The sequence below is a fragment of the Colias eurytheme genome, chromosome 17, assembly GCF_061535395.1.
Source record: "Colias eurytheme isolate Ceu_HAF_F1 chromosome 17, ilColEury1 Martin Lab GWU primary, whole genome shotgun sequence".
NCBI lineage: Eukaryota > Metazoa > Arthropoda > Insecta > Lepidoptera > Pieridae > Colias > Colias eurytheme.
In genome coordinates, this window is record NC_142996.1 from 7998296 (window position 1) to 8010433 (window position 12138).

Genomic DNA, 12138 nt, shown 5'->3' on the forward strand with positions numbered 1-12138 from the left:
AGTACACTACCTTTGACCCGCTGACGGGGAGTCCATTTTGCAACTATTGCTATTTTTTCTTATCTTTATATGTATTAGATTATTAAGATTTGTATTTTTTACATTGTAGCAAATAAAAAGTTTTCTACCTCCTGCTATTTTCCACATATTCTGGTATATTGTATTTTCTGAATGTGGATGAAAGAGTCTTCTAATCATTTGATAAGCGGTTCTACATTATTTATTAAGAGCATCCCACATGTAAGAGCTTGAAGCCCTATTGAAACCAGGGTGTATTTTTTCAAAAACCTTGTCATCCGTGACTCGTATGATGGCTTCGCAGAAGAATATTTATAAAATAACGTTAAAATTGCAATTCTAAATGAATATACGGTTCCAAAAAAGAAAAGCGAGAAGATTTATCTCAATCTTAACCCCAAAATGAGCCACTGTAATGAAATAAACGTGAACATGACGAGAAATAAAGGTTAATTTTATCGAAAACTTAAAAGAGTCATTTAGTAAAAGAGTTTAAAATACTTGTTACTCACAATAAGACGCTAAAACCATTAATTTAGATAGTGTTTAAATCCTTAATACTTAAACCTAAAAGCTTTTGATCCTTTTCCTTTCCATTGGTTGACCTAGAGGATGTAATTCCCGAGAGCAAAAACTCAGACAGCAGCAAATTTTTAACATTAGTAAGATTAAAATTTAGTACAACTATATAGAATCATAGTACAAAAGCATCCAAAAGCCCTTAAACGCTGATTATAAAGTTTTTGAAATTTAAATTAAAACGAAAGTCATAGCTTAAAAGTAGTTATAGTAGCTTAACGACGTTTTAGGTAAGCATTTTATTACTAAATAAAAAAAATCACAAAATGAAAATAAAAATACTAAATTACTTAGCTAAAAAGTCGCTATGGTATGTGAACGGCCGTCTTGTCCAGTAAATACATAGTTAAAATTTTCAGATTATATGCTGAACTAAACGAGAAAAAGTGAATTTAAAAATAAATTATAACAGTTTTGTTGTTTTTTGATTTGGCATTTTTATTTAAAAGAATACGATTAACAGTTGTTTCTGTTAAATGTTGGTTACTTTTTATGCATTTATTTTTCTACCAAGCCATCGATATCGGTATCGGTATCGGTATCGCCGATACATTACTACAAATATCGGTATCGGTATCGTATCGGCAAAATCATGTATCGTTACATCCCTAATTTGAAATAAACATTGCCTTTAAGAATACATATTTTGTTTTATTAAGAACCAATCCACAAATATTAATCACTAATTTTTATTCTAGACGTTTTTATACACGTTGTTGTGTCAAATAGATAAACTATTTCACAATGTGTATGCCAGATGTTCACAGGATTTGAGAAAAATATATTTAAACAACAGAAACATACAAAAAATTGGTAAAACAACTACAGAAATTAACTATAACATCTCAGTAATTGGAAAAGGAAAGCTTTTCAAAATAATATACTTTATTTTGAGAAATAATTAATTCATGAAATCTTACTCAAAACTATTAATGTATATGTGGAGATCGGGATAGTGTGAAATCAGTTTGGAATAAAACCAAAAAGGTATGTTGAATTAAATTATTTATTTGCTCTGACTGAGTATGCATTAACACTTAGATATAAATTAACAAAATCGCTGTAAATAATATGTATTGAATTTATTGCTCTGAGGTAAGTTTACATTGCTTTCACTTTAAGTTGCTTCATTTTCGGCGCCTTGCGTTTGGCCTGACGCTTCTGCTCCTTCAACTCCCAACGGCGTTGTTTCTCTGGATCGTTTTCCTGTAAAAATAATAATATATTAATCTTTAGAAATAATACTTGCCGTTATTGAAAGTTACACTAAAAGCCAAGTTAAGTCTATTCTAATAATGTGCAGCTGAAGACTGATTGTTTGAATACGCTTATCTAGGGAACCATAAGTTGTATTTGAAAAATTATTTCTGTATTAGAAAGTCCATTTATAAAGGAAATTTAATGGCCATATAATTGTAGCATGTGGGTGAATCCCAGGGCTCAACTATTATTTGACATAATGAAAATATACAATCATAGCGTCATAGACCTTTCTGATAACGAAAGTTTCCGATAAACCGAAGTCGTCTTATTGGTTTTATATAGAGTATAGACAATACTTTTTATTGTTTTATTTATCTACAACATAAACGTCAATGAACAAAATATGTACAAAAAATTGGTTGTTTGTAAAGTAGGTTTACGATCGAGATGTTTACGTGATAACGTCTTATTGGTGGCAGCGCTGGAGATGAGACGGGAGATCGGTCCGTCTCTCTCTCGTTATACCTGCGATCGCGCTCGTGAGGTTTTGGTGTGACACAAGTTTCTGAACATGTCACCCGACTAAAACGATTTTAAACACGTTATCACGTCAAAACTCACAGCCATAATCCTCTCTTTCTCTTGCTTTCTCTTTTCTTCTTTCTTCTGTGCAGCCAATTCTTGTCTTGCCGCGTGTGCGCCTCGCATCCATATCTCGGTGGCTTTCTGACGACGCTTCTCGCATTTTGCGAGTGCCTGAAGTATGGAAAAGTTTATTTTTGTTGAAATATGTGGTAAAGTTACTGCCTACTGAGCCGACGGTCCCGGGTTCGATCCCCGGTCAGGGCAAATATTTGTGTGATGAACTCGATTATTTGTTTTTGGGTCTATATAAGTATGTATTTATAAAATATTATATTAATCATCGTCTAGTACCCTCAACACAAGCCTTAATTGAGCTCATTGTGGGACTAGGTCGATTTGTGTAATATTGTCCTTTAATATTTATTTATATATTATTTATTTAATTAATGATGAGTTTGGGGTGGTATGTATAATTCCTTGTTGTTTTATGTGATGATTAACTGAAGCGGCCAAAATTTATTTAAGTATAGAAGCATTTAAAATAATAATAAAATTAACTTAACCAGCAAACACATGATTTCTATACATTTCTTATTTTCTCGGCTAAATTAAACCATTTAATATATTGCGAAAATAAAGCTTCAATAGAGTACTAGCTTTCCGCCCGCGGCTTCGCCCGCTTTGTCTCAAACCTAATAAATTATATACTTAAACCTACCTCTCGAATCACTCTATCTATTAAAAAAAACCGCATCAAAATCCGTTGCGTAGTTTTAAAGATTTAAGCATACAAAGGGACATAGGGACAGAGAAAGCGACTTTGTTTTATACTATGTAGTGATCAACAAAAAAATGTTTGTAATAGGAAAAAAATATGCGATTAAAGTTCCTAAAAAAACTAGTAAAACCTACCTCCTTGCTCAAATGTAGCCGCTTAATCTTATCCAGCAGATAGAAGACCAGGAGCAGCAAAGGTCTAACTTCCTCACCACCTCCATCTGGACCCAGCGCGAGGCTGATCAGCATCACCTTCTCTGTGTCCGGCGGTTTGGTCACTGTTGTCTCTCTTTAAATGTTACATACATAAGTAATACAATAAATATAAAGAGGTGAGACGTAATATATGTGTGTCTTAATTCGAAAGGATAAACAGTTAAATCACACAATGTTTATTAATTTCATTTATGAATACGTATTTTAAATGTAACATAATATAAAATATCATCTATGTGACATTGTTAGTAAAAAGATCTAGATAGGTTATAAGCATTCTGGAATAGGCATGTCAAAATATGGCTCATTAGCCACATTTTACTTTAGTTGTCTCTTTCGCTCACTATAATTGAATCATGCCATCTTACTTTTACGTCTAATTTACGTCTTTTTACTTATAATATCATTGAGTGTTCATTTAATCAAAAAATTGAATTGAGTGTCCATAATACAGTCACTTGACCTCTATTAGGATTTAAAATAAAAAAACAGCCTTTTTTAGATGAAAGAATGTTGTGTTAACATGTAAACACAACATTTTTTCCATCTACCCGCACCACCATAAAAAAAAAACACTCACTCCATCTGCTTAGGCCCGCAGTACTTATCCGACACGTGTATGAACTGCACGTGCTTGTGGTACCGCTCGAGCGCGGCGAGCACGCGCGAGTCCAGTAGCGCGCCAGTCGCCTCCGCGCACTCGGACATCACGCACATGCTGCTGGGCAGACCGTGCTTGTCGCCCGGCCGCCGCTCCGGGCAGAACATGCTCTGTGTAAAAAAAAGACGGGTTGCAATCCGGGAGTGCCGGCAGAAGTGAAAACTTGATTATTAACGTTCAGCATGTTTGATGTTTTGGAATGGTATCCGTCTTACGCATGGAATATAAGGGCTAAAAAAAAATCCGTCTTACGCTTTTTCGATCAGGCCACGTGTCCTGACGCGAGTTTAAGATTTTATACCCAACGCCGCTAAAGAAGTTTTCACTTCAATAATGTGTGTAATAAAAATTTCTATAATGTATCAGATTATTTAAATTTGTGACATTGAATGTTTAATTTGGCTTATGAATATATAATATTATAATGTACCCTTTATGATGTGACAATGAAATAATGTACTTTTTATATAAAATAATGTTGCGGAGCTGATAGTATAATTTGCACGCCATTAATGGCTAATGTGTTGATTCGACCTATAATGTAATTTGTTATCTTTGTACACACATTATGCAAATAAAGAGATTCATTTATTTATTATTTATTTATTTATTTATGTGATATGAAATATTATTATTAGCACTGTTTTATAGGTCTAGTACCATGAGAGTCTTATTAGGAATGTGTTACAACTCGAGTACCATGAGAGAGTGGTCGGTAAATTCTAAACAAAACCCGCGCCCCTGTCACTAAAAGACGATCGATTGATTTGTAATTGATATTTTGAATGAAAAATATATATCAAATTTTTTGTCAATATCTATACTAATATTATTGAGCTGAAATCATTAATTCCTGTTTTTAAAATACTAACAAGTATATAATTATATCTTAGTTACTAACAAGTAAAAAAGCTAAATTGAAAATTTATTGCCAGTAAATTTTAAATGTCTGGTACATTTCATTAATAACATTGAAATTTTATAATATTTTATCCAAAATCTCACCAGATCCTGCATCTCCTTAGCGAGTCGTGTGCCCACTTTCTTCTGCGCGATACACAGCACGAACGGATCGCTGTCGTCTTTGCCGAGCTCCACTCGTATGTGCAACGTGTCCGGACTGGGACGGACCACGCCCAGTAATACGTGAACTAGGTCTTGGCGCTGGAAATTTTTTTATTAGCTTTAATTATTTGGGGAAAATTAGAAAATTATGTGGATTGTGGATAGGGAGACTGTAATATATTCATCTTATTGTGTATGAAGTAAAAATCGTCTAACTAACATTGATAAAAATATGTTTGATGAGAGCATTTTTGCTTATTAAAAATGGTTAGCGGGGTTGTCTGAAACGTACATTTAATACCTTATTTCGCTGCAATAATGTTCAAAATCCATTGTTTCGCCCATTAAAAAACTCTGCCTTGGCAGACTTTTGCATCGGCCAATTTTTTAACATAATTGTGAGTTGAATTGTTTATTATATATGTAAATATTGTCTTGTACCTTGATAAGCTTGAGTGTGAGCAGCATCCCCTCGCAGCACTGTCGGCCACTGCACCACATGGTGAAGCAGTGCTCCGCCTCCCGGCGCCACCCGCGCTCGTCACTAGCTGCCACTACGTCTAGACCTGTCTCACCTGGAAAAATATAAAAAAAAGTTATGTTAAAAAGTTGCGTAGAATAAGCTGTTTCTATAATAGCCTAACATCAATAAACAGCATTGTTTAACTAACTTTATTAAATGTTGGGTGGTTGGGTTGTTATATGGCTGAATATAATTCAGATATTTAATTTAACAGCACTGTTTAAACAGGAGCCTAGGCAATTAATGAAACTGCTGCTTAAACCAGCTGACTGCAATATATGCTTAACTACATGTGATTACTGCAAAAATGAGTTTGTAAAATTTTTTTAGTAGATGTATAAGTGAAGTAGTTTGGTCAATAAAAAATGTATGTCTAATAGAAAATAATAAAGTACGCTCTTGAGAACCACGCGGTTTAGAAACTACACTCACCGACCAGAGTAAAATTATCATCGAGCAGTGGTTTATGCAGTTTCAGGAAGTTTGTAGCGATAGAGGTGTTCTTTGCGCGTCCCACCGCATATGCGAGTGCATATGCAGCCAACATACAGCAGAGAATGCCTTCCAACCAATAGGCATCCCATCTTGGCCTAACTACAACAGGAACCTAAAAAATTAGTAAATTACATGAAAAGAAGTGAAATGATTGTATAGTGAATAAAAGATTCCAATAATATTCTCATATGATAACTTATTTTATGTATGTGAGTATTGGAATACAGACGTTTCAAAGGCAAGTTATACTCTCAATGGTCTATTTTTCATAGGAAAGAAAGAATTTCAAAAGAAGAAAGTTTTCTATATCTAATCAATTTGAAATTTAAAGGTAAAAGCAGTTGTTAACTGTCAGAAAAGAAAAAATACCTTGGAAATTGTAATCTTAGGTTGTTCAGAGGTCTTAGGAATGCTGTCTTGGAAACCTTCAAACTCTTCCGGATCTTGGAAGTGTTCAAATTCATTATCCTCATCCTAAAAAAAAAATTACACTCATGAAATAAAAAAAAGAGTTTGAAACAACCAGATAAGTATATTCTATATTCCTTATTTTTTCCTTTAAAAATATTAATTTCTTTGCAGGAGTTTGTCAAATTCTCGTTAAAATTATGCATTTTGAATGGTAAAAAAATAAATAAATCTCTTCTACTATATATATAAAATTCTCGTGTCACAATGTTAGTCTGCATACTCCTCCGAAACGGGTGGACCGATTCTCATGAAATTTTCTGTGCATATCGGGTGTGCATATACAGGGTTACTTGTAAAACACCGGCAACCTCGCAGGACAAGATAGCTAACATCATAAGTAACAACATTTGTTCTACGACTTTTGATAATTTGTTAGATTTTATTTTCATACAAAAATAAATATTCATTTAATTTTCCGTCTGAATATTATAAACTCTACGCCTCCCAAAAATTACGTAAACAAAAAGCGAACGAGAGGGGGAAGGGGGCGTCGCGTCGTCCATCCGATAATTAATAGAACATAGACTTACAAATGTAAGGAGAGTACAATAAAAGTTTAAAAAATCATTTAAAAATAATTTATTGCGTTATGCCAAAAGTCGTAGAACAAATGTTGTTACTTATGATGTTAGCTATCTTGTCCTGCGAGGTTGCTGGTGTTTTACAAGTAACCCTGTATAAGTCTGAGAATCGGCCAACATCTATTTTTCATATGTACCACGGACGAAGCCGGGGCGGACCGCTAGTATAAATAAATAACAGACCTCCACAACCATATCATCCTCTATCTCCACATTGGAAACTACAGGTTCTTTAGTAACTATCTTTGGCTTAACTGGAACATCATCTTCATTTAAGTCTGAAATATAAAAACTCATTAAAATATTGTTACACTATTTATTTTTACAATAGTAATAATACACACAATAGTAATACACACAATAGTACAATAGTAATAGTAATAATTGGTAGACATAGAAATAAATTCCTAGAGATATTATAGAGATTACTTAGAATTTAGACCGAATGAATTGGTATAGTAAACAATATTAATTTTAAAAGATTCTTCTCTTGCAAGATAACATAAAAATTAATAAAATATTTACCGACAATTGGTGTATCATCGTCAGCATCAAACTGCTCAAACTCAGCAAAATCATCGTCTTCCAGCGTGGTGTCTTCATAAGCATGTGCTAGACATAGACCACTAGCTAGAAGCACTATGGAAAATAGTGCAAGACGCATCTTACCTGTAAACAAAGATATTGTTTATTCCTTACTGCTATAATTAAGCAGAATGTTCAGTCTTGACTAGCATTTATTAAACATTTAAATGAATTATAGACATTAAATGTGTAAATAATAATCTTGTAAGTTTGTTGAACACAAATGGGATAAAATTTTTAATACAAAATGTCAAATTGTAAAATGATAAGCCAATATCCAATACATTTAATAAAACAATTTAGTACATACTTTTACTAATTTTGCAGGGAACTGTTATTATTTGCACATGAAATTATAAAAATCAATTGCATTTGAAGATTTACTAAATAGAAATGTATTATTTATGTTTCAGATTAGGTATATTCGCCACATATATTCAATGCTATGTCAATAAAATATCACAGTTACTATATCTCAGATAAACTAGTTCTTTCTTATCAGATATGTTTACACACTGATAATTTATAATTTAGCATTCATCTTAAAACCTGTTACTATAAGAAAATATGTAACCTTCAGTTATTAAATTACTTATTACCCATATAATAAAAATTAAATTATCTTTGAGGATTGACACTTAATTAGTTAATTTGTTATAATAATTGCAAAAAACTTTAAAATTCATATTTATTTTATTAAATAAACCAAATTAAAACAATTACAGTAATCTTTAATTACTATTACTACTATTACAGTATTCGGGAAACCATAGTTTCAAGTGTCTCGTGAGTTGTGAGTTGTGAGTTGTGACCTTAGAACATTTACCGTGGCCTAATTTCAACTACCGCTTACAAGATTAAGTAAATTCCGTCGAAAAGGTTAAAAAAGGGAAATGTATATGTATCAACTATTTCTAAAAGTACTATACGCATGTATTTATAGTTAGAATTCTGGACTTAAACATCGCAATACCCCGCAATCTTATATCACTGGTATCTTTGTGATTTCCAGACATTTATTAGCAAGCAATACTTACTTATTTTCAACACTGCTTAAATAACTTGTATACTTAATTAGAAGCTATCAGTTCATTTATTTAAATTAAAAATAAACTAAATGTACAGAATATTACCCTAATCTCTATTTTTATTACACAGCAGAAATGACAATCACTAAGACAATGTGAAGTCGATTGATTTGTTTTAGTGGCTTGACGTTTACAGTCATGGATAATCCTATTGGATGAATGTGGAGTTATATCTCATATTACCCAATAGGAGGAGCCGATAAATATTTAATTGAGAAAGGTTATTGAATACGTCATCCACCAATGAAAACCTAAATGCTGTGACATTGACATCTGACACAAGTACAACTCATATGACAAGATACATTTTATGTTGCCGCTATAAAATTAATTTTCAAAGGCCGTTTTATAAAATGCCGTATGAATTTCTCCAAGTCTCATTGAAAATATGACAACGTACTATCATAATATATACTGTGCATACTGTGATTATGTGCAGCAAATATTTAAATTAAACTACAATAATGCGAGCCTGTGCTGTATTTCAGTATTTATATGCAATTAAGTATAATTTATAGATTTTTAAGTATCACAATTTATTGGGTTCGAACTAAAGACGCATACTTACTAAATTTCCCAAATTCTACCGTGTAGTGTACCTACATCAATTTATTTAATACACAATGTATACAATGGTATATTTTAATATTTTTTTTTTTTTATGCTGCGATAGGGGAGCACTTGGCCACGATCTCGCCTGATGGTAAGCTGAGATGTGGCCTAAGATGGAGCGTGCTTCTCTAGAATGTACCTGTTCACTCTCCTCTTGAAGACCCCCATATTGTACTCATCGGGGAACACAGATTCAGGAAGCATGTTCCAGTCCCTAGCGGTTCGAATGGAACGTCAACCATGTGGCGATGCCTAGAATCTGTGCGCCTCGATGAACGATGGAAAAACGGGGATGGCGGAATAAGGTCGTGCAATTCCCCAGCGCACTCTCCAAAGTGTATCCGGTAAAAAACCGATAGACTTGCCACTCTGCGACGATGAGCGAGGCTCTGGAGTTTTTTGCCTACTAGCACATCGTCGTTTATGAGCCTCTTGGCACGCCTCTCTATCGCCTCAAGCGACTCCAGCTGGTACTTGGCAGATCCATCCCAGAGATGAGAGCAGTATTCCATGCACGAACGGACTTGTGCTTGGTAGAGATTGAGCAACTGTCCCGGGCTGAAATACTGCCTCACCTTTGCCAGTATACCAAGCTTTTTCGAGGCTACTTGGGCTATGGATTCAATGTATGAACCAAAATTAAGAGTAGGCGTTAGGGTGATTCCAAGAAGCTCGAGGCGGTCAGTTATCGGCACGGATACACCTTGGTTACATATTAAATGGTTTGGTATAATAAATAGAATAATTGCAATTTATTAGAAGAAAAATTATTATGATTTAGTTAAATCAATAGTGGATTGTTTTAAATCTCTTCTATATATTATAATGCTAGCTGTGCCCTGCGATTTTACAAGCAGTAGGTACTCCGCTCCTCTTGATCTTATCGTGATGATAATACAGTAGCACCTCGTTAAGTCGAACCTCGATAAGTCAAAAACCTCCAAATCTCGAAAAAATGTCTTGTTCCCTTCCCTTCAAACCCGAAAACCTCTATTACTTGAAATTTTGTCCCTCTGTTAGTCGAAATAATCACCGAGTCCCTCCAAGCCATTTTGGTACATATTTTCACTCTATAACTCGAAAAATCAAATTTGACCTCTGTATCTCGAACATAGCAACGTTTTATTTTACAAGCAGTACACTGTTGTTTCTTAAAAAACATTTTAGGAGTATACGATAATTAATTTATGACTCACGAAACACGTGTTTGCGTTAAGTATCTGATGACGAAATTATCGATTCAGCAGCTCAGAAAACCGATACTAATGATTAAGATGACATAGAAGACGTGAATAGTACATATTGCGCTCCATGGGTTTCCATCAAAGAGGCAAGAACCGTATTGAATACCTTACGAAATTTTATAAAGCAAACCAGTATCTTTGAAAAAGAAGAATTTTCTGCTCTTTATAGATTATAAAATGCTAGAGAACAACCAAATTATCTAAAGCAAAAAAAATACTAACATTTTTAATGCCATATTTTTTATTGTAAAATGATTTGAAATAATATTGATATAAATAAAAACATGTTTGTGACCTCTGCAAGTTGAATTTTAATTTATTTTACCTCTGCAACTCAAAATTGATAAGAATAAACCTCAAACTCTTTATGTCGAATCAAAATCCACCTAAGTCGAAATCCTCCATAAGTTGAAAACTCTATAACTCGAATTTTTTGGCGTCTCCCTTGATATTCGACTTATAGAGGTGCTACTGTATATAGCAGAAATAATTTTTCAAATCGGATCAGTACCTAGTTCCTGAGATTAGCGCGTTCAAACAAACAAACAAACTCTTCAGCTTTATAATATTAGTTTATATTATATAAAATTCTCGTGTCACAATGTTACTTACCATACTCCTACGAAACGGTCGATTCTCATGAAAGTTTGCATATCGGGTAGGTCTGTGAATCGGATATCTATTTTTCATACCCCTAATTAGTGATAAAGAGTAAGGCAGTAGGTACAATGTTTGCACATTACCGGGACAGCTAATATAAATGAAAATATTACTAGCTGACCTAAAGAAATAAAACTAAACCACCCACAAAACTATTACCGATATAAAAATCCGTTCGTAGATTATTTTTTAATTTATCACGATTCACGAACAGACAAAAGAAACACAGCCTTCGAAAGACTTTAGCGATATATCGATATTCGAGACCTTTAACTTTTACAACAAGGATACCTAAACAATCACTATACCACGTCATTAGTTACATGAATAAAAAAAATCGAATAACTTTTTTTTAGGTATGAATAATAATTATTAACATCCAATTGTAATTTGTTACGTATACAATATACATAATATACTTCTTGGCAACACGAAACATGGGAATTCCCTCCCGCATAATATTATTTATCGAGATGTATCAATAGTCAATACCAAGAATCTTATTTGATCGTATCAAGTGCATTCATTATTTCATAATATTCGAAATCTTGGAAAATATAAAGTATCCAATTTATCCAATCACATATTTTTGCAATATTTGTGGCTAATCATTTTAAAATTCAATTTACTAATTAATCATTCCATGAAATTAATATTTACAAGTAAGTACCTACATAATAATAATCTAGAAATGTCTAACCACCATGAACCATCGTAAATAATAAATATCAATCCAATAAACAGTTTGATCAATATTCATTCGTATTTTACAATC

General features: G+C 33.1%; 1 protein-coding gene and 1 long non-coding RNA gene across 2 annotated transcripts in view; both read right to left on the minus strand.

Annotated features, from left to right (window-relative positions):
- Positions 1-12138, minus strand: part of LOC149901337 (uncharacterized) — a 197218-nt gene that overhangs the window by 175038 nt on the left and 10042 nt on the right. The gene's annotated exons all lie outside the window — the stretch shown is intronic.
- Positions 1586-8952, minus strand: LOC149901345 (PAT complex subunit CCDC47). Its single transcript, XM_090111826.1, has 11 exons — positions 8797-8952; positions 7700-7843; positions 7358-7452; positions 6492-6596; positions 6060-6234; positions 5546-5679; positions 5045-5203; positions 3959-4149; positions 3298-3451; positions 2422-2556; positions 1586-1803 (listed from the first exon to the last, which is right to left on the minus strand). The coding sequence occupies exons 2-11, from the start codon at positions 7836-7838 to the stop codon at positions 1699-1701; spliced, it is 1392 nt and encodes a 463-aa protein (XP_089967952.1). The 5' UTR covers positions 7839-7843; positions 8797-8952; the 3' UTR covers positions 1586-1698.

Coding starts and splice junctions, on each gene's coding strand:
- LOC149901345 (XM_090111826.1), bottom strand. CDS start 7,838: ATGCGTCTTGCACTATTTTCCATAGTGCTTCTAGCTAGTGGTCTATGT. Junction 7,453..7,699: donor CGATGATACACCAATTGTCG/GTAAATATTTTA, acceptor TTTATATTTCAG/ACTTAAATGAAGATGATGTT. Junction 1,804..2,421: donor AGAAAGAGAGGATTATGGCT/GTGAGTTTTGAC, acceptor TTATTTTTACAG/GAAAACGATCCAGAGAAACA.